We start from the raw sequence: 22,856 nt of genomic DNA on the forward strand, positions 1-22,856 counted from the left end.
GATTCTGATGAAGCTGGGTATTTTACCTCTCTCAAAGGAAACTGAGGTGTTCTTGAGCGATACAAGATACCTGTGGTAAATATAAACCCTAGGAATTGTTTTTATGTGTATTACTCAAAGCTGCTTATTTGATGCACTTTACTAATTAACTCAAGAACATAATGTGCATGACTCTCGATTGAGTATTGCATTTTTTTAACGTTTTTCTCCGACTTTGCTGTGTCTCTAAAGTGAAGTACTTTCATGTTGGTTTTTTGTTTTGTTTTTTTTAACCAACCCTTTCTTGTCGAATGAGCGGGTGCACCGCGATTGGTGCAGAGCACCACTGTGGGTTTTCATGGCTGGGCTCTTTTAGTCATTTCCTGAAACTTTGGTGCAGAAACGTGACAATGCAGGAAGCGGCAACAGGCTTAGCAAAGGCGAATGTGTCGTTAGAAATCGGCTTGCTGTAGGTGAGAGCTTGTCCTTGTTGCTGAGATGTAGAAATGCATCGTTCTGGAGCTGATGCTGAAGTGCCTCAGGAAGAACCTCCACTGTCTTTCGGTCACAACAGTGAAGAAAATGACTCAAGCCTTAAAATGGTGAGTGACCTTAAAGTATGAACTACAGCTATATGACTCGTAAGCTACAAGGAATGTAAGTTAAGAGCTGAAAATCAAGGGTTGGAAAATGAGCGCTTTTAAAAAGCGCTATAGCCTCTCTCCCAGGGTCTTTAGAAGATCGTTGTCCGAACAAGATGCTGGCACCGCTACCTTGAAGGGCTATCATTGGTACCACCAAATGAAAAGCAGGAAGATGAGTAAACAAGCAGCTTCTGACTCTGAGAAACCCCTCAGGGCGTATAGGTGGCAGACGCATCCCAGGCTTCCCTGGAGGATGAGCAAAAAGGAGCGCTCTCGCAGCCTTAAAGGGGAATGTAATGAGCCAAGTCCCGTCAAAAGTTCTGCACACCTGGATGCTCCTAGCGCGGATGACAGCCACGAAGACCCAACGGAGATGCTCTTCCAGGCGAGGACTAGATCATTTCGGGTCCCGTTCAACCGATCTCTTTCTGAACCCGTGCCACACTCGGGAAACAGAAACGCAAAGCCATTTCTGCAGCTGGGGCATTCAGTGGACTCTGAGCAGCAGGGATATTTCATCCGTGGCATTTTCTCGACTCTCTCAAGTGGCTTTTCAAAGATAATGAATCGAAAAGGGGAGCCCAGCAGTGAGCTTGTAAATGAATGGAAGGCGGATGATGAGAATGATTTGAGTACAGGTAATGAACTTGGGTTTTTGTTCTATTTGTGTAGCAGGTGAGTATAGTTGGACCTTCTCTGGAATATTTGATAGCTGTTCAAAACTGTTTTTGGACTCGATGCTTGTTAACCAGAGATTTATGATACCCTGATGTTGTGCCTTTATTAAAAAAAAAAAAAAAAAAAAAACTGAAAAAAAGGCATTTCCCAAGAGGGAAGTGGTATGATATTTCAGCCTGTGCTTAAAAATTTGGAAGTGTTTTTAAAACAAATGCCTTTTGGTGGATAGAAGCAGTAGCATTTCTCTATGAAATGAACTGTCTGCGGTGGATGCAGTTCTGCGAGCAGAGCAGCCTCCGAGGATTGGTAGTGCGCTGATTGATGTGTCAAACCGGCTACTGTAAATGGAGTACTAGGGCGAGAGAGAAATAAAGCTGTCTTTTAAACAGTGTTCAAGGCAGTGGAACTGATCTAGTTCCTCATACCAGATTCACGGTTTTATAATCCATCAGCTAAATTGATGTCTGCTCTCTGGTAGATGCCAAGGACAGCGATTTTGCAAAGGTTTAGCCAGGTGGGATTGAGGTCAGCAAGATGCCAGTCTCAGATTTCATTTCAATCTGTCGTGCTGAGAACAACGCCCGTAAAGCCAAGAAGGGGAGAAATTTGCCTTTTTCCTGTAACTTCCTAGCAGACTAGCCAGTCTGAGCCAAATAAGTGATGAGGCTTTGGAAATAAAGTTAAAATTTGTAATAAAAACAAAAATAAACTCTCCTTCTTCCTAAAACCTCAACACTTTCCAGAGTCCTCTGGTTTGTCACATTAGAACCCTGATAACATCTGGATCCAGTTGAGACTACTGGGCAAGTCATCAGGCTTCAGAAAAACTCCTATTATTCTCAGAATTATACTCTGTCTACATGGGCAGTCACTCTCAATCCCAGTGGAATGTCTCTTAGGCTTATGTTTACTACTGGAAGCCATCAGATTGCTTTAAAAGGAAAACAAATGACCAGAAGAAGAAATAACTAAGAAGGACTATATCACTCAGCTTCCTAGGATTTGTTCAAAACTAGTTGTGTGTGGTCATGGATTTTTATTCTTCCAAGACCTTGCTGGATTGGAATTTGGGCTGGTGATGCTTGTTAAATTGCATGGAATACATAGAAATAAATGAAGAGGCAGGGCTGGCATTTGTCCTTTTGAGAAGACTTCTTGTTAAGTAAGGCTTTTTGCCTCCCCCCCCCCTTCTTTTTTTTAATGGGATTTCTTTTTGGTCTTCTACTTCTTGAAGGTTTCTCCTCCATTGTTCAGGCAAGCATCAGCTTAAGCTTAAGAAAACTAGCTCACCTTATAAGACACACTGCTTTGTGGGATATATAGTCGTAGGACAGCTAAATGCCTATCACTAGCTGTATTTTTCCTTGAAGAAGGACTGCTCTTGCCAGACTTAGTTGGCGCTGCTGGGTAAACACTCCTGAGGCGCAGAAAATACTGTGGACTGAGACTTGATAAAACAGTAGCAAAACCTGTGGGCATTTGGGCTTAGATCCCGGGTCTGAGGGAGGTAACTTGGAGGCAGAAGGGGAGAAATAAATATAGCTAAAGTCTGTTCTGTTCTTCGGCCACAGTCTAAACTTTCAGAAGTAATCAGATCTTCAGTATTCCTTTCAAATACCATACAAGTTTAGTTCAGTGCGGGTCAGCATACATTCACTGATGGTTTTGAGACTTGGGCAGGCAGAAAGTGTCTTCTGCCCTCAGTCCTGTCTCCTTTTCAAGAAGGAATCTAAGAATTTTTTTTTTTCTTTTCCTCTGAGAGAGGCAGAATTTGAGAATCCTTGGGCGATCTAAGTCTGGGGTCTGCCCAGACTTTTTATTAGCCAATGATGGTGTGAGACGTGGGGTTTCTCCAAACTAAACTGTTTGTGTACTTTGCAAGATCAAAAGTCTCCCAGGAAACCTCTGTTTGGACAGAATTTCTTGTCACTATGACCCCGAATCAAGGAGGACCTTTTCTCTAGTGTTAAATGCAGTTTGAGGCGTGCTTTGTTGGAGTTTAATGCCCAGAAGCATGCTCTTTTTTGTCTATTTTCTGTCCAAAGAGCCAAGCCTTTTACTTGCACCAGCTCACTTCTTTAAAAATATTTCCACTTTGCTCTGAAATAGTTGCAAAGATTATCAGCTTTTTTCAAAATTTCATGCCTGTCCTATTGAGTTCTGTCTTATCTCTGCGCCAGACCTGCAAAGGCTGGTTCCTCTGTGTGGGTTCGTGTAGCAATTGATGGTGTTTGCCACTATCTTTAAAAGCCTAGGGAAAAGCATAAGCTGTTCTCGTCTTCAGGAAACGTTTTCCTTCCAAAAGAGGATTGGCTGTTTTTCTGGCAGCTTCAACAGGGAAGTGGGATTTAAAAAAATAAAAAAATCTGGCTAAATATTTTCCAGTTGGTCTCACAGTCTAGGAAGCATGTTCAGACACTGCTTCATCGCTTCTTGGCTGTGGAGGTCCCTCCTGGATGCGGTCAGTCGTCCTCCTCGGTGACGGAGGGGATGCTGGATCCCGCTGGGGAGCCGTCACCCCTCGTTCCACCTGGAGCTGCGGCAGGAGAGAGGCCCCAGCGCCCTGGCGGCAGCTCTCCGCCGTGCCCATGGCTTGGGGTTGAGGAGCAGGAGAGCAAGTGAAGCGGGCGGCTGACGGGGCCAGCCGGAGCCGCTCCGCAGGTGTGCTGCGCGGGGCTCGAAGCCCTGTTTGGATGCGAGTGAAGCACTCTTGGTGCGCATGAGCTGGGTTAAACTCTTTTTAGACCCAGGCATTTTAAGCTAGCTTTTAAATCAGCACATGCAAAGCCTCGAGTTAAAAGGACTTAGACTCTGTATTAATTAGCACAAATTTTCAATTATTACCTATAACTTGAGAAATCTCAGAAGGCTTTAACTTCCGGTCAATGTTTCAGCTTGAGGAAGGAGAAGTATCATTCCAATGAATGTTTTAACTGTAAACATACCCCTCAAACCGCATCATGGTTTCAGCAGAAGAAAGATAAGGAAGGAGATATGCAGACAACTTAAAGCCTTGGATCAAAGGGTTGTGGGTGAACTCTTTCTTAATTTCTGCCTGCTCCCAGTAAACATTAATTTTACTGTTCCTGCTTATCTAGATCTCAAGACAGGACAAGTTTAATTGTAGATTGCTGACAAAATAATTCTTCAGTAGAATCAATTATCTTGATTTTCAGCGAGTAGCTCTCCTTTGCTCCGGCGGAAGGAGAGAGTAAACACTGATTTATTTTCTTTAGTGTGTGTGTTTTGGCTACTGCAGTCAGTGTCTTGTTATGATTTTTATAATGGTATTTCCTGCAGAATTATTTCCTCCTCTTTCTTCACCTGGATAACAATCTGTTTCTTCAGTCTTTTAAATTTCGATTTCACACTTGAATTCATTTTATAAGTTTTCTTTGGTGCATAGACTGTGAGATTATACTTTATATATCCTTGCTTTTCCGGTATTGGATTGCAGTGTGGCTCAGTGGTAGGAAATATTGTATTATACATTATATTGAAAATTACACAGGGCTGGGATGCACAGGGGATCATTACTGACTTTTGACAGCTTTAAACCCTTCTTAACCTCACCCCCAAATATTCCCTTTTGATGTTGACTAATGACTGGTCATCGGGAGCGTTGTAGCCCGTAGAGTGGGTTGGAACCTGTAATCACAGGCTGATGCTTTTCAGCTGAATGTTTGTGATCAAAACAAAATAATTAGCAACAGTATCTAAGGCTAATAAAATTACACTTAACTGGCGTGATAACGAATGATGTCTCTAAGGCAGGTAGTTCTGCTCGTTTCAGGGTTGGCTCTGTTCCCCCCCCACCCCGCCCGTTCTGTCTGAATCCCAGAATTAACATCCACTGGGATGAATGAGGACATTGATAGCTGTCAGAGCTGTTTTCTGACTCATGAATTCATGGCAAGGGAATGACGCAGCCTCGCGTTCCAGGTTGCTTTTTGTGGGTGGTGTTGCAGTCTGCGCCCGCGGGACTGTGGGCTGTTCTGCTTTCTGCCTCTTGTGCAGAGGAGTCGGACAGCCGGGGCTTGCAGTGTTGTTTTCTGCCATCACCTTGGTCATGAGAAGTTGTTGCCTGGGGGCTCTCTAAGGAGAGAGGACATCTCTGCGTCCTAGAGACGCTCGGAGCGGGAGAAGCAGTCCTTGCTGCTCGGAGGAGCTGTGTCTGAAGAGCACTTGGGTTCGGAGTCCTTAGCATAACTTCTCGTTTCAACCATCGAGTCTCCGAGGGGGGAAAAACACCGTAGCTGTGATCCCAACGAGGCATGAACCTGGGGAGGGGAGCGGGAGCCGCCCCCGCTCTGGGGGTGTCCACGGCCTGGCACCGCGTACCCCGCAGCCCCGAAGCCTAGCTGCTCTTTGCGGTTTCCGTTGAGGGAGAAGCGAGGCCAGGCTTGGGAAGGGTGTAGAAGACAGTGGAAAGAAACTGTGCTAGCCCTTTCTCAAAATTCTGAGCTCTTATTAAAAACAGGCCTAAGCCCCAGCTGTCTCGGTGGACAGAAAGGGGAACTTCGCCCAGCGGTTCAGCTGTCCTGGAAGACTGGCAACATCTCAGTTTCTTCAGCAGTAGAAATGGGAACCTTAATGCTTGTAAACTTGGACCTTTGCCATCCGCAAGGAGAGGGCAAGTCTTGCCCTGGCAGAATTCTCTTAAGGCCGAGTTCCCCGTTAGGCATTTCCACAGACGCGGCCCCTGACGGGACTTGGCTGGAGATGACGATTGCCTGCATGCTTACATAAGGAGCACTTCCTAGGCACATTGACCCTTTTTCTTAAAATAACAAACCCAAAGGAAAGTATTTGTTTTTCGGTCTTTGTTGTTTTTCCAGATAATGAATGGTGCGCGTTTGTAATGCTAACAGTGTGTGCTTTAGGACTCAAAAGTGATGGTATTTTAGAAGTAAACAAACATGCACAAGATTATCTCTGTGCCTTACTTATACGTTGCTCTACTATAGAATCACTCCATCCTTTGCTTTAACTAAATTAGCTTGTTTTATTGTGTAGCCTTGTGCTTTCTGTGATGATATTTTCTCTGTGGTAGTTATACAAAAGACCCTTTAAACTCCTCTGGAATAAATACCCCATAATCCTGTGAAACGTTACTTGTTTTAGGGGAAGCTATTTCCATAATCAAGATAATGCATAAAACTCTTGACATGTTAGCATTGAAACCAACTGTCCATGACATGGTTTTTTTCTTACTTTGAGAAAAAGCTGAAGCTAGACATCTGGTCTTCTGTGGCTGAGAAGTTTCACGAGTTACAGGACAGCTTGTTCATGTGATGTAAAAAAAAAAACAAAAAAAAACCAAAAAAAAAAAACTTATACAGAGACATTAGGGTAAGTAAAAGTGAAAAAATTTACAGACATAGCTAGTTTTGTCCCATATTAAAGTATTCCTGAGTAAAATCTTAAAATCTTCAGAGATTAAGGTCATCACTTTTGTGATGATGCTGATGATATGGTCAGATTCTAGCTGCATGTCACTTTTTCTTGGCTGAATTCTCCTAAGATTGACGCTCTCTCTCTTGTAATTGGAACCATACGTTTACAGTCCATTTTCTAAGACTAAAAATATGCCCTTTTAATGTCGCCGCTTTTAAGAGTGATTCTGCTCTAACAGCCAGTGACACAGATGCTTTGGGACGTGATTTTAAGAATTGCTACTGAAAGCTCTGCCAAACTTCTAAATCTTTGTGTGTCTCCACCTACCTTATCCCTCTCATTAGCTCTCGCGGGACTCGTACGTGGGAAAAAGCTTTGTCGGAGACGCTGCTCGTGGTAGTGTCGCTGAATGATTTGTATACGAAGGGAAGAAAATAAATATATCGATTTGAATAACTCTCAATTACTGGACTGCAGTTGTTTCCTCTCAAACAACGTTCTTTTACATTTACTGCTCAAGCCTGTTGGCTGTGTCCTGTAAAAATAGCCTGTCTTGGTAACCGGTTCCTGTGCTCTGCTAAGCAATGAGGATTTGTGTCCTTTGTGTACTAAGACACGAGCATTTTGGGATTTCTGTTGCCGTGTGTGTGGTGCTTGGCCAGCGCAGGCGTCTCGCTGCAGTGGTGCGGTGGCGGGCTTCCTCTTGGCTCTGCTGCGGCCTGATAAAATGAGTATGGTTTAAGCCACCAGTGTCTTACAATGCCAGTCCTTTCCTTTACGGAGCTCCTTATCAATCTTAAGGATCCTGAGATCCCCTTTCCTTATCAAAAACACGATCTCGTGTTGAAAGGGGCAGGCAGAGGAAGGCAGAACCGCTGCGAGGCGGCTGCGAAGGAGCGAAACGGCCCGTGTGACCGCGGCGTTTCGCAGCTGCGGACCGTGGCTTCCACCCCGACGTCTGTCCGCGTGTCGCTGTCACGCGAGGAGTCGGCTCTCGGTTGCCGTTCCCCAGTGTTGGAGATGACCTGAGTCAGTAAAAGCCTTTTAATGCGGAGGGCTCGGAGGAAGCAGGCACCGGTCGCTCTGCTGGGGGGATTAGGGTGGGAGCTGAGGCCCTTGTTGCTCTGCGGCATTAGGCATTAAGAGGATTATAATTATTTTACTGTAGGCGACTGCCGCAGCCGCTATTTCAACCGTGCTATAGATATAACCGAGGCAGCTTTTAACTGGTTTATCGGCAGGAGCAGGGAGCGCGGTGCGGGCTGCTGCACGAGCCGCCTGAGGAGCTCGTTTTAAGGACAGGTCGTTAGCTCCTGCTCGGATCTACTTGAACATTTGCAAAAGGAAGCAACTTCTTTCCAGGACATTTTTTTTTCCCCTTTTTGATTGTGGAGCTTCCGCTCAGCTTTCTGTGAATGCCACAGATCTATAACCAGAAGTGAAGGCCATTAAATATAATAGTAAAGTGCCATTGGGCTTGTCTGGGGGAAATTACTTGAGCAGAGCAGGAGTTTTGAGTCATTTTCACAAAGATGTGAATGGTTCACGTATACTAATTGAGAAACTTGTGTTCGCACGTCCGCCGAGACAGTTTTATTGTGCATATGTGGCATTTTGAATGTGGTGCATGCCAGCTCTCCAAAACCTTAGCTACCTTGTACAGCATGTGTGCTCAAACCTCTGACAGCTTCGTATTGCTCCTGTGGAAACTATAATTTCCAGCTCCGGACTGGTTATGTACCTGAAACACAGGTTTTCTGCTGAGGCAGAAGGGGACAAGGTTTGCAGATGGGAAGCAAGCGCTCCTGTGCGGTACGAGCCCGCTAGGCGCACTGACTGTATTCGGTTCAAATGGTTGTGCTTGATGGGGAATTGCATGTTCAAATAGATGTAGATGTACGTGTTTGAATGGCAGCAGTCCAGGTACGCAGGCCGTATATGCAATTCTGTAACGTCTGTTATTGTGCCTAAATATGCAAGTGGCTTGTCCTTACTGAGTCATGCATTTGAGTTGTCATGTTCAAGTACTGTACGTGGAGGGGAAAAAAGTACAGAGCCTCACCGAACAACCTCAACAACCCGAGATTGGACTGAAAACACGTATAGCAATCTCTGTTGTGAATAACTTCTGCCTGGCTATATGATTTGCGCGAGACGTGCCTGCAGGGTGATGATAGGGTTTGTCTGCATCTGTAACGTCTCATTTGTCTTTGGATACCCGGCAGCCTTCGCTTTGTTTGTTCAGAGATGAACAAACATGAAACTGAGTGCTACTTTTCAATGGTCAGTGTAAATCAATGCAAAAAATGTAGATCATTGTTAAAAAATGTGTAACATTTTATATTATGTGTTTATATATAAATATATATATTTAGCAAGGCTTACTAGATTGATAGCTCCTAAACCTACAGCTTGACTCTCCTCATGTGCAGAGAATTCACAAAGAGAAATGATAGCCCAGGGACAGCAAAGTGTGGTCACTGGTGGATAAAATAAAATTCAAGTCTGTTTGCATTTTAATGGACTTTAATCACATGAGAGTTTAGGAAAGAAAAGAAAATTTTTTTTTCCTTGTCATCATCGTGTCTATTTGCTTCAGGGCTAGCAACGCTGGTCCTGGGAAACAAGATATCATTTTCAGTCCTCATACTGTTGTTAAAGGGGATGTTACGAAGCAAAGGGATTTGCATTATCGCTCTTAGTCACTGAGACCAGAACAAATAGCAGCAGTCTGGAGATGTGGCAGGGAAGGCAGAGCTTAAAGTTTCTTGGCAAACGAAGTCGTAAGGAGGAAATGAGCAAGATGCCATGCATGGTTTTTATCACCAGAGATTTACAAAAATAATCTCGACATCCGTCGGGCCTGGGGGTAGGGTACCATCCAGTTTAATGGTGTGGAAGCAGCGTGGTCTGCCTTTAGCAAACCCCAGCTCTTTCTCAGGAGAGTTGCTCCTTGATTTGTCGCCCTTCACCCTTTCATTTCTGCCGTCGGTGGCAAGATGGTCGTACTTCTCTTGAATGCTCCTGCTTCGCGTTGCTAGCGTGGACTCTGCTAGGTCTGGCTGATTCCCCCCTCCCTCCCTCCCTCGCCCTGCGATGTGGCAGCCTCGCTCGGGCTTCTCGCTTCATCTCAGACTCGATTCCCTCGTGCAATAATATTGAGGGAAATTTATCCCTCAGCCCCCGGAGATATCTTTTGTTCGGGAACCCCCTTGCACAAAGACAGCTAAGCGGGGTCTTCTCAGCTAATGCTGAGCTTAAAAGAAGGGCGAGGAGGCTTTAAAATGCCAAGATGTTTTATAACGGGGCAGAAAGCTGAGGGAAGCTCAGTTTTTGCCCCCTGTTTTCTTTTGTTATGTCACTAAGTGGATGTTTGTGTCTGTTTATACTCTGATTTCGTGTGTTTTGAAATCTCATTGTACTCGGCGGTGGAAAATTGGCTGCTTAAATAAAGGCATGTTAAGGACAGCTATCTACAGTAGCTGGAAGGAAATGCTTCTCAAATGTATTGTCCAAGTTGGTTCTACTTAATGGTCTCTTGGGTACATGAACTTTCCTTACCTCCTCCACCCATCTTCTGGCAGCATACAGGATTCTCAGTATTTCAGTTTAAAAAAAATGCTGTGCTGCCCCTGTGAATTGTTTCCCAAAAGGAGTGAGAGGAGTTTCGGTACTAACTCAGAAAAGCTTTTCTGTGGGTTGATTATTCCTACTGGAAAAAACAAAAACACAAAATGGCAAAGTAAAACAAACCTCCCCAAATTGGATGAAAATTATTATATTCAATAAGGATTCTCCTTTGCCCCCCTCCCAGTCCAGTTGCATTTACTGTTATGAAAAGTAGTTGCACAGCAGGGCTGCTAATGAGATGTTATCAGGACTGCTTCAGCAAGGTTGTGACCTATAAATTTCAGTTTAATCCTGCTGTCGGAAAGATGTTTTCTCTCAACCAGCTATTTATCCTTTTGGGTTCATTTGTTCTCCTTCCAGGATTTGAGATGAGCGCCTGTGGTTTCGCCCCTCTGATAGAGGGCGGTTGGCATTTGCTGGGGGGGCTTCGTGATGTCAGTTTATAAAACATATGGCAGGGAAAACATTTGGGACCAAGAGCATGTTTGTGCTTAGGCGATTTGTGGCGTTAACACTGAACATCAGATAAATCAGCAGTAAAGTGAATGACAAAAGCTTGAGTCCTCGCATACTTTATGTTTTGCAGGCTTCAGGGAGTGTAGCAGGAGTGAGGAAGAAAAACTCAGGAGAAGCTGACATGGGCCCTACAATTAAGGGGGTTTAGGGTGAGGATGGGAGCTTGCCTTTATTCGTTGTAGTCTAGGCTACTTGGGAGAGAAGGAAGCATATTAAATAGAGGGAAAAATCAATGAATTTCAGGATTCCTGACATACTGCACTGTAGCTACAGCTCTTTTTAATTAGCTTGACCGTCATCAAAGGATACATTAGTCATGCTTATTTGTGTTTGCCAAAAGCACAGGAAACCTGCTTCACCTGTTTTGGTGGTACCTCAGAAGCCTTGATCTCAGCTGAGATGTCCAGACCATGTTGGCCTACAAGAATGTATTTCCTTTGACATAGTGTTATCTCAGCAATTGCAATTTCACTGCTGTGGCACTGTTATTTCTTGCCATGTTGCCTCTTTCTTTCACAGTTGCTTGCCTTCTTCAACATCGTATAGTGCAGACGAGGGGAAAAAAATCTTCCCTATATTCAGGTATTTCAGAACAAAATTGAGCTTTAGTTTGCAAATATTTAGGTTGTGTGGCAATAATTAGAGGTTCCTGAGCTTTAACCTCTACCAACAACTCGGTGTGCAGCCTTGACCGAATTGGTCGTGACTTCCTTCTGCTTAACCAATGTGGATTTTTCTCCCAAAGCCAGCTTTCCTTCCCTAAAAACAGATACAATAAATATCTGGGTTAATTTACAAGGGAAAGCTACCCTCATATAACCTTTAACTGAACATTAAAGGCTAGAACTAGAAAAAGCGGTATTACAGATCATTACCTCTCTGTGCTGGATTACACGTGGGATTCAGATTATTTGCAATAAGACTTCGTGGCATAAATTTAAATACAGCACAGATTCCCCTTTGCATTCATGTAAAGTCCATTCTCCTTTCTCCAAAGCTTTTTGTGGTGCTGTTAGAACCTTCTGAGCCTTCTTTAAAGGATGAAAAAGTCCCATCTCCTGTATATTGAGCACTGCACTACTAAAAAGCATGAAGTCTCTGTAGACACAGGGAGAAAAATAGCATGAGGGGCATTCTTGTGCATCTCTATGAGCTTTTGCATGTGAGTAGGTCAGATCAACTCACTGGTGTATAATAGCTGGTTCCAGGTTTTTCCGAAAACATTTTAAAGATGCCAGAAAGGGGTGGAGTGGGTCTTTTCAAATAGCATGGGAAATTACTGGAGGCTTTCTTTCATATTATATTTGAATCCCTTGAGATGGTCCCTTACTAAGTCAGATGTTTATTATCAGTGGTTAAAATAAGAAAGCTAAGTTTAGCCTATATGCCTGACTGACCTGGATAAAAATGCAGATATTTGCATTAGATTTTAATGTCCTGTGAGCAATCTCACTTCTGTGTGAGAGAAATACACTGTTCTGTCTATGTAACATGAATAGTGGTCAGAACTCCTATATTCTCCGTTCCAAAAGTCAGTCGAGCCAAAAAAACATAAAAAAACAAAAGAAACGCCTAATCCATCATGTGTATACTCAGGCTTCAAGAAACATTTAGGTAGCAGAGTCAGGGAGGTTGAAAACAGCTAGAAGAGTGTGGCAGTGGCAGGCTGTGCGGTGATGGCAGCGTTACCCAGCATTTAAAGGTCCTAGGTGGAAGAGCATCCCATTGAGCTTTGTGGTTTTTCTTTTTTTCTTTACTCTTCTCTCCCATCATGAAAGCTGTAGCCATATGCAGGGAGTTGTTTTTCAAACCACGGGCACTGCGTGTTTCGTAGAGGTAGTTTTAAGGGGAGAGGAATTCAGCAATCCCAATCCTGGATTGAGAAAGCAGTTTGGGGGCTGAGATCATTCAAAATGGTGACAAGGAATGTTTCAGCTTTCTTGAAGGAAAGCCAAAGATGAAAGCTTCTAAAAGACATAGCCTGCATAGTATAATTCAAATTGCATGTGAAAGCCTTCAAGAAAGCATATGCATTTTCGAGTTGTTCAGCTTGAACTTGTGGTCTCTGCTTATCACCCTGTGTATTGCTGTGGCTAGTGCTTGTCTTGACGGAAATGCTCCTCTGCCTTTGCTCTTCCAATACCTCCTTCCTTTTACGTGTCACCAGTCTGCGACAGATGAATGTCAGTACGCAAGATCTCTCTTGCCTCAGGTTTCCAAGGGCAATGTGATCTAAAATGTTTAACCTGGATAGACTAGTACACTGGTTTTCATCCTGAGATACTTGAGCTTAGTCTCTGAAAAGTGACTGAGAAAAGTGAATTCAGTCATTTTATAACAGTCTAGCAAGCATGAAACTTTTAATGAGCACCTGCTTTGGAGAACCCAGGCTGCAAAAGAACGATTTCAAAATCGGTGTACTGGAGGGTTGTTCTCCAAAAGCAAAAACAAAATCCATATCCAAAATACACCGTAGCTTGGGGAAAGCACAGAGTAGGTAGGTAGGGTAAGAGCAAACCTGTCATAGTTTGTTCCTAGGACAGATCAAGAAGTTGCTGAATCATTGTAGCCAGAATCACATTATGGAATAAATTATTTTAGTGTGAAAATTCAAGACTAGGGTCTGTGGTTAAGTTGTGGGCAAACTGAAGGAGAGAAAATCTATCATATTAAACAAAATGTTTTTATTTACTGTGCAAAAAAGGCTTGTAACTGGACAAACCAAAGGCTCCAAAAAGAGTCGTGCCAAACTGATGGCTCAAAATGAGTTGTATGTTAAGCTAGTTGAAGCCTTGTTGGCAAGAGCGGGGACCAAAGCAGTCTGTGGGGTGCAGGCTGTTTGCTAAGAGCGTTTTTGCCAAGCTCCATGCACTGGCCATGGGACACATATGGTGTTTGACCACAAGAACCCTAGTATCTTGTGTACCCAAAAAAACGTGCAGGAACTGAGCAGAGTTTCCTTTCAAATTGTTTTTTCACAGCTGCCTTGGGCCAAAGTACATTTTAAGTTCAGGATGCTTTTCCTCTAGTTATCTTCCTGCACTGCTGTTGGCTGGCTGCAAAGAATAAAGAACGAAGAGGGAAGGGACTGGTCGGGATCCTTGCTGCTGAAGAGGTTGAGATGGAGATTGGGGCTGAGAGTAAACATTATAGAGAAAGCAGGGAGAAGGGAAGGGTGGGTATAGAGCTGAGCAAGGAAAGGATCGTGCATAAATTAAAAAGTAAAAACTGCAGATTTTCTCCTGAGAATAATTAACATTTCTCCTATTCTCCATTTTCCACTTCCTAAACCTCTAACGAAAGCCTCCACTTGCTTTGGGGAGAAGTGTCACTTGAGACTTCTCGGAAGCTGGCAGCTATGTAATAAGGGCATGTAATCTTTTATAATCCTTTCTACAGGTTTATAATATCCATTTCTGTTTTGAGATTCCGAAGTGTGTTGTAGGCCAAATGGGAATTTAACTGCGAGAGAAAAATGTACTTAATATTCAGGAGCAGAGATGAGTGGTCTGGGGCAGAGAATGACAGCTGAATAAGAGGGAAGGGAAGCCTGCTTAGTATTGTAGGAAGGGTCATAGGACTGGCGTTGAGTAACTGTAATTTCAGACTGTTGTTTGAAATCCTGGGTATCCAGGGAGACAAATTGTTTTTTGCGCAGATCGGAGCTTTTGTTCTGGTGATGTCATGAGATTTACCAAGCCGTACAAGGAGCTGCTTGTTTGCAGGCACGCACACGAGGCTGGGCTGAACATGAAGCACACCTGCATATTTTGTACGGTTCCCATCTTGACTGTGTTATTTTTTCTGGTTCCACTTGTTGAGCTGCGAAGAGTGCAAAGATGACTGCATGATTTGAGGTTTCTGGCACTGGTTCGTTCAAGAAGGTGCTGACTTCTCCTCATGCTCACGTCTTTGACAGTCATGCTGTCTCTCGCAGAGCAGAAGGGAGCAGAGAAGGAGAGAGAGGCAGTCGAGGGAAGCAAGCATCCATTACCCTTTGTAAGTGTAGCAGTCGGCTGTGCAGCGGGTAAGAAGCTTATAGGAGCTCAGCAGTGTTCAAGTTAATTGGCCGCTTTAAACCGCTATTAAGAGCTTCCCCACCTTTTGCTCAAAGAAGCCGCGTGGTGAGCTGGTGGCTCTGCCTGCGTCCCAACCCGAATCACCCTGTCAGACTGCTGAGTTGTCTCAGACTGGTTTTAACTCTGTGCCTAATTTTGCTCTTGCTACCAGCTCCTTAGCATTCATTTTTAAAACTTGTAAGAAAGCTCAAAACTGTTGGCACGCTCAACATCTGCTAGCTAAACTACTGGTAAGACTTGTGGTTTCTTTTGTTGGAATGACTCCACGGTTTTCCCTTTTGAGAAGAAAATCTCAGTGAAACTGCTCACATGGATACGTCATTGCGGCCAACTGAATTTGTGCTCTGGAGCTTCGGCTCCTAGTAAACATTAAGGGCTGAGGGTGGAAAACGTGTTAGCGCAGATCTTGGGGAGGTTTGGTTTTAAGTTGTGTGTGTGTTATGGGGAAATGAGAGTGGAAATCTTGGCTGTCCTCTAACGTGCCGTCAGCCCTGATGTGAAAACTATCAAACTTTTAGTTGGCAAAGAGGTGACGTGGCGGGTACAGGACAGACGTACTGACCCAGGCCCGGGTTCAGCCGGCAGAGCTGTGAGGAGCTCGGCCGGACGAGCGAGTCTCCTGTGCCTTGCTCACCGCTGGCCACTGCTCCTGGGCAAACAGGTCGTGTTTCTTCCAGGCAAGGGAGAAGGGATGGGAGTAGTGTCAACAACAGTGGGGAGAGGCAGCAGGACCTCGTCCTTTTGGGAGGTGCCAGGCTCATTGAGTGGCGGTGTTCTGTATTTTGTCTCCTGTTGCTTGCAAAAGTAATGGAAAACCAATTTTTAAGCTGTGTCTGGTCACTACCACTCAATAAAACAGTACTAAGAAGTTAATAGGTTAGCACTGCAAGTCCAGCCACCACTAGAAAAATTAAAGAGCTTGCAAAGAATTGGTGTCACGGTGCCAATGAGTTGGAATCTGAAAAAGTCATGCCACTAGTCATAGGTTCTGCCAGCTTCAAAAATAGTATTTTAACCTATTTTAAACCTTTTATAGCTTTATTCTGTGCAAAATGGATTTTCCAGGTAGTGTTTTGGCTGTAGCAGTTGGTGTGAAAGCTTTTGAGATCGCTGAAATCTGAGGGTCTGACTAATCTTTCTTTACCTCCTGCCCTCGATATCAGCTTTCCATACAAGAACTCGGTTATCACTGCAGGCAGCTGCTGGAGGAGAGCGACTGGAGGCAGCGGAATAGAGGGCTAGTCATTGCACATATATTGAAGTTTGTTGAATGTGGGCATTAAATATAACAAAAAGAATTCACACTAGATACCTCTGTAATAACATCCTACATAAATGGCGTGCCTCTCATCCCAAAGGTCTACTCGTGCTTTCTACACTTAATAACACCTGCTTCACCACTGAGATCTTTCATATACCACGAAAATTTGGATACCTCTTAATTGAAGCGGTGCCATACCACACAGTGGTTTAGATTGAGAAGTGAGCAATACTGTACCTCACAGGGACTCCAGGAAGTATCCTAGATAACCTGCGGTTCTTGGATTTGAAATAAAATGCTGGGATTCACAGTTATATTTCTTTAATGTGTACTGGTCATTTCTCTAGATCTGCTGTGATTCAAACAAGAATTAATCGACCTTAAGACCGTCATGTTTTCTCTGGCTTCATAGCGTGTGAGTTGCTGAGATACCACACACCGTACGTGCTAAATTGTCCTTATCGTATTACATCGTTAGTCACGTAGCGCTGTAGGTTCTGCTTTGGGACGTTGTGGTTGCTATCTGTGCAAACTTGAAAGGCGCTTTCCCCCTCCTTCTCCCAAAGTGGATTTGTTCATCATCGTAGGTTTTCCTTGAACAGTCGTTTCTGATAGTGCTCTCTGCAGCCCTGCTTGGGCAGAGGCACGGCCACAACCAACTGCTGGTAGTTAGGAGTTGGAGTTTGAGCAATCAGAAATGTCACCCAAAGCCATACATACCAGCGTGCGAGGTAGCAGAGGTTTCTTTGTTGTGCTTTTCCTAGCAGCCCCTTTGCAAACTACCTCTACTGTCTTCTGCTCTGGGTAAATGTCGAGGGATTGGTCTTTCCTCTCTTGCTGAGCGGGATTGTCCGGGTGCCTGTGGCCACGCTCCAGGCTGAGGCACTTGCCTGCTCTGTGTTTTATCCCATGCGCTGGTGCCCTGCAGATCTTCACCTGAATGTTGTATACTTGTCTGAAATAATTGCATATGCACACAGCTGTATTTCCTATAACTGTGTTATCACTGTTTATTTTCACTTGCATTAGTGATTTCTTTTACCGAAATCCTGCGTTATTAGAAGGGGTGGGTTTAAGGGAACGAAGCATGTTGAGATGCAGTGCATTTCCCTTTCTGCCATCTCTTTCCCTTGAATCTTTAGCCTCATCAGCTCCTAGAGCTGGTTTAAGTTCAGCGATGGCTTTCTAATTCCACTTGTCTTTTGTGTGACTTCACATCAGTAGCAAGACTTGATGTTTCAGCTGCTGTTCAAAGGCTGGATAAAGGTTCAGACTGACGTTGATTCCAAGTGAACTGCAGGCTCATGCATATTTGTGTAGGTTAGCGTACTAACAAGCGCTCAGCCGACAGCGTTTACCCACAGCTCGGAGTCTTGTCACCATGGCAAATACGTAAACTAGCAGGAAAACGTGGGCACCGAGCAAGTAGATCTGTTGTCAAAAGGTGTTAGAGCTACTGCTAATTTTACTCTTCAGGACAGAAAATCCTCCCCGTGTGCAAACTTGTCCATTGAGTTATGCAGCTGCTTGGTAGCTCTTTATTAGAAATACTAGGAACAGAATATTGACCCTAATTAAGTTGATGAAAATCGTGGCAATTCCTTCAGTAAGCCCTTGATTTCACCGCAGGAAGAGTGCAGTTCAAAACAGGAGTTCTGACGCATGCCAGAGTCACTTTTGTCATCTCTGGCATAGAGGTTTGCTTTCATGTTCCCTTGGTTGTAGGTGGAGAGGGCTTTCTGCGCAAAGAAGTGCAAGACATGAGTTTACCTTTAATGCAATTTTGTTGGCCTGGTTTCTGCTAATTCTATACTTTCCACTGGTTCTGAAGAGGAGGCAAGATGCCCTTTTTCTAGTTGTAGAAGAGCAGTTTGGGGCTAAATGATGCTGGAATGCTTGTCATCTGTTGGAGATAGTTGTCTGATTCTGTCTGCGGACTGCTTTTGGAAAATATTCTTGACTTCTTAATACATTTGGAAATTGTTTTTAAAATTCTTGCATACTTGCAATGGCAGATTCAGAGATTTTCCCATTTTGTATCACCAGTGCTATTCCCTAGACACTACTAAAATGCTATCAGTTCCCACAAAGCATCTTATCCCTTTCCGAGGAGATCAACTTGGCACCGGCTTCTTTTTTCCTTGTTTCCTCTCCCTTTACCAATCATCACTTCTTTTATTATGCTGTCGTGGTATAGCCATTGTTCATACTTTTTTTTTTTTTTAATAAGCTCTCTAGTTAAAAAATAATAAAGTACAAGTTGTCATTTCACTGAGAGAAAGGGAGCTTTGTGGATATTTATAATGTGCCTAATGGCATTTCAGAGCCTTGAGGGAAAACAACAGCGTTTCGGATCTGCAGCTATGTCCGATGTGACAGGCGGCAGCGATGCTCTTCTCAGTGCAGCAGGGGAGGATGTTCAGAGAAGGGGATTTTTTCCAAGCTGTTACTTAACTGATATTAGCATTTGAAGGCACATAAGGCATGACCTTTAATCCCACATGTAGACCAACTGAGCCGCTTTCTTGAATGCCTCATTGTAAGGATGCAGAATGGAAAGGGTTGCATCAGACCAGGGAAAGAAATCGTCTGTCAGCAGTGCTTGCACGTTTAGGTGTGCCCCCGCGCGAGCCCACCCCACGGGTAACATCTGCACCCTCGGGTCTCTCAGATGCACCTCCCTAATCTCTTCTCCCACTCGTCCAAAATTCAGGATTTATATTCTTCAGCAAGTTACCTTCCAAAGCACAAGTTTTTTTTGTATGAGCTGATTGCTTTTCGTGCTAGCCCCAAAGTGAGGAATGACTTAGCCCTGACCTTCAGTCTTTCCCGAAAGTGTGAATGGTCCTAGTGACACATGGCCTTTTTGCTGTTGATCTCCACAGTGATTCAAACAGTGGTGGTAAAATAGTTTTATGGGGCATTAATGATAGAGTTCAGTGGGTTTTATTATGTTCGCATGAATACTTGGGGTCAAGGATGTAAAATGAAAACTGAAGGTGAAGAGCACAGAAAAACAGAACAAGATTTGTTAAGCAACCGAGAGCAGGCATGACACTCGGTAAAGTCCCAGGGATTTTGGATCGTCTATCTAAACCAGCAAATTCTTCAGAATAAGTTTGGAAATTGCAGCTGTTGCAAAAGGCTCTGAAGAAGTCAACTGCTTTGGAAGGCCAGCTGGGTAATGATTTAAAGAGGACAGAGAGGTTGCTAGGTACAGAAGCACCGATGCTATTCAAGGTAAAGAATTTTAAAGGGATAATTTTTATTGTAATGTGGTTGTAGTTTGTATTCAGCTTCCATCTGGTTTGGGAGATGGGCTTTCTGTCAGCCCTGGGGAAAGGTCTGAGGTGCGGCATCTGCTACCTTGCAAAACCAGCCTGCGACCTCTCCCCGCTCTTCTTCCTTGCAGACAGCACTTGGTCAGCCTGCGGAGGGGATGGGGCTGTGTCCTGACTTGCATTCGAAATTTATACTAGCACGAACGCAAGGTATTAATGCCGCAATGTTCCCGCTTGTCATCAGCAGCTCAAGACATGGTGATGGCACGGTACGTTGCCAGCAGGCTGTGGAAAGCTGCCGTGACGTAGCCAACCCGCTTGGCAGCGCAGCCGTGGCTGGCCCGCGGCGCCCGGTGACTCAGTTGAGTCCCGGAGCTGTTATTGCCGGGGAAGAAGTCGTTCTGTTCTTTAATTCCTTTGTGCAGCCCCAAGATCAAATGGATGATATACTGCCAAGGCCTGTAGTTAGCAGAAATTATAATGTGAAGGTCTTCTGTGCTCGGGTGAGTCGTGACTCTTGAGTCTGCACTGAAGCCAGTAGTTCAGAAGGAGTATTTTTTGTCATAAGCAAGACTGCCGTAGGTTCCCAAGCTTAGTTTGCTTGGTTATCTCCCGGCGTAGCAGCTGGAGGCACCGTCTCTCTGCTAGCCCACCCACGTGAGCAGGATGAGGCATGCCTTCCTCCTTTTTCCCCTCGGTGATTTATCACGGACTTTCATACCCAGAAGACAAGATCTCCAAAGCTCTGTTCTTCATGTTTCTATTACGCACTCAGCCTAAAAATCCCTGTCTTCATCTTTCTCACTCGTCTTCCCTTCTGTCAGCCAGTTGCTCATGGCTTAATCTTCTTTAGGCACAAGTAGGGTGTGTGCGCTGCAGTTTGGGAAACCAAGGTCTAGAAGCAACAGTGTTTTGACTTTGCATCTGTTTAGCGGTTTGGTACAAGTTGTATACCCTGAAAAATGTGACTTGAATTTGTGCCAAAAGTGTACCTGAAGAGTTAATGTCTGTAAGATGGCCCAATAGGTGAGTAACTCAAAGCTGAGAGTCTGTTGTGCCCCAGGAGTTTGCACAAGTGCTCTTTTCACCCCCTTGATTGGGGTCATTTCCCTTAATTATGCATCTTAAGTAGAGTTTTGGACAGTTTTGAGAAATGCAGATTCTGTTGTGCTTCAGCATTGCTTGTCGCTATGGGGAACGCGTTCGTTAGGAGGGGTAACGCAGGACATGGGCTGGTTTCGAATCTCAGATTGCTTTCTGAATTGTCCCAGCTGAGATTAAGGAAACAAAGTTGCGTTTCATTGTTACCCAGAGCCGGAAGAGTTGTGCTTTTTCTCTTCCTTGTTTAAAAGCATCAGGTTACATGTTTCAAATATTTTTCTGCATAATCACAAAAATCCTAATGCAACATGAGGTTTAAGGAGGTACTGAAAACTGGATTCCAGTTAATTCTCCAGATTTAAAAGGTCGCACTTTCCTTTCAGTGTTTGATGAAGTTGCTATTTACGTAGGGAAAGAACATGTTGCGGTGTTTTTACTAATTTGGGAGGATTTGGCATCCACAAGGTCTGCAAGCAGCAAAGTTAGTCAAGGGGGTTAATTACTTAGTCTTTAGTGCTTGTGTTTTGGTTTATATGCTTTTCCTTAAAACTGGGTAGATGTCGTGTGTTTGGGGATTCACTGGCCTCTAGTGGTGAAGCTCTGTAGTGGTTATAAGCAGCTTCTGCGTTTCGCTCTGTGCAAACACTGGTTCAGGTGGAGGTAGTAAAAAGAAGCCGACATTAAAAAACACTTTGAGTAGGTTTTCAACGCTCGTTTTGCCTTAGGGACCCTTAAAAGTTTTAGCCCCTGTTAATAGTCTTGCTCAGAAGCAGTTCACAGGCTTCAGGAATATACAGAGAACAGACTGAAAACAAGTGATTTAGATCAGTGCGACTACGGTTGTGCAAAGCTAGAGTGCAAGATAAAAAGGGAACTAAATGTTACAAAAGAAAGAGGAACTTCAACATGAAAATTTAGAAAGAGATGACTTGAGACTGTTTTCTAAATTTATATGAATGATGCTACCGGTGGCCTCATTGTATACGTCTTTTTCTGTCCATACGGCGTTTCCGTCTCGGTAAAGAGAGTGTTATAAGTTGGCCGCACGCTTGAGTTGCCAGGGCTGCCGTCTTTGCGCCGGCTGTGGTCACCGCGCTGCCGATGAACCTGGCTGCTTAACGCCTTTCTCCGTGTCTGCCCCGGGCCGCTCGTGAGCGAAGCCCGTCTGCCTGCCGGGCTTGGGCAGGGACTTTCCTTTCCCTGCTTGGAGAAAACTTCTTAATGGCGAGAGGCACCACGTGATGTGTAGCTCACGCCTCAAAGACGTAAGGGAAATTGATTTAAAAGAAACGTTAAAAGCCCTAGGAGCCAGGCAGGTCTCAGTTCTTTTCCCCTTTCTGTTACTGTAATGGCTGTAGCTAAATGAACATGCTAGAAAGCTCCTATCCGTCACAATTTAATCAGATAGTTCCCTACCAAAAAAATGCTAGTAAGCCTTTCTCAGTTAAATGCCCTTCTCTTTTAAACCTTCCCTCCCATCTTCCAGCCTGCCTGCCTTCTCCCCTCTCTCTCTGTGTCTCTCTGTCCTTAGTCTCAAATAATCTAGTTTATTAGCCTTTAGGGTGCATTCAGGGCCCTATCTATTTAATCATGCTTTTGAGAAGGGAATTGAGGGAAGACGGAGTTTGTCAAAAACTGGAATACGATCAGAAGCAAAGAGTAAGAGCCCTCATGCAAAGGCATTTATGGTCATCTCAGGCATTGCCGTTTTTTAAAATCGTGCTATAAGTGAATAAGCGTTCACAGTGTAACTAGTGTCGCGTTCCGCATGGGTGCCTCCCAGGATTAGCGTGCTGCTTTTAGTATGCTGAACCAGGCACTATTTAAGTACCGGTTGCAGTTTTGCTTTGCATCGAGCGGCAGAGACACAAAAGCGAGGAGGGCGGTTAATGAAGCAGTCGAATGATTCTGGGATGGTGTTTTTTGTTCGCAGACGTGAAGGGACCACCTACGCACCGCCTGTCCTGCGGCCAGTCGCCCTACACTGAGACGACGACATGGGAGAGGAAATACTGCATCCTGACGGACAGCCAGCTGGTGCTGCTCAACAGGGAGAAAGAGGTGAGACAAACTCACGTTGGCCGCTCAGGACTTGCCTTTGGTCTTTATTGGTAAAATGGGAAGGCAACTTTTTTTTCTTTTCTCCCCCCCCCCCCCTTTTGCTCATGAGTTTAATGAAGTGTGTGGAAGGGAGCCAACCTATTCTGTGTACGGATGGCAGGACTCACCCTCGGTTTTAATCCAGCCAGCTCAGATGCCAGTTGCATAGACAAGGTGAGGGCAAGCTCTG

General features: G+C 44.4%; 1 protein-coding gene across 1 annotated transcript in view; it reads left to right on the forward strand.

Annotated features, from left to right (window-relative positions):
- Positions 1-437: 437 nt before the first annotated feature.
- The window catches only part of RASAL2 (RAS protein activator like 2), a 116,602-nt gene continuing 94,183 nt past the window's right edge, over positions 438-22,856 (forward strand). Inside the window, exons 1-2 of the mRNA XM_026084750.1 lie at positions 438-1,261; positions 22,500-22,627. Coding sequence (XP_025940535.1) covers positions 670-1,261; positions 22,500-22,627 — 720 coding nt within the window. The 5' untranslated portion in view covers positions 438-669. The remainder of the gene's footprint in view (positions 1,262-22,499; positions 22,628-22,856) is intronic.

This window comes from Apteryx rowi, unplaced genomic scaffold, assembly GCF_003343035.1.
Source record: "Apteryx rowi isolate R43461 unplaced genomic scaffold, aptRow1 scaffold_65, whole genome shotgun sequence".
Lineage (NCBI taxonomy): Eukaryota > Metazoa > Chordata > Aves > Apterygiformes > Apterygidae > Apteryx > Apteryx rowi.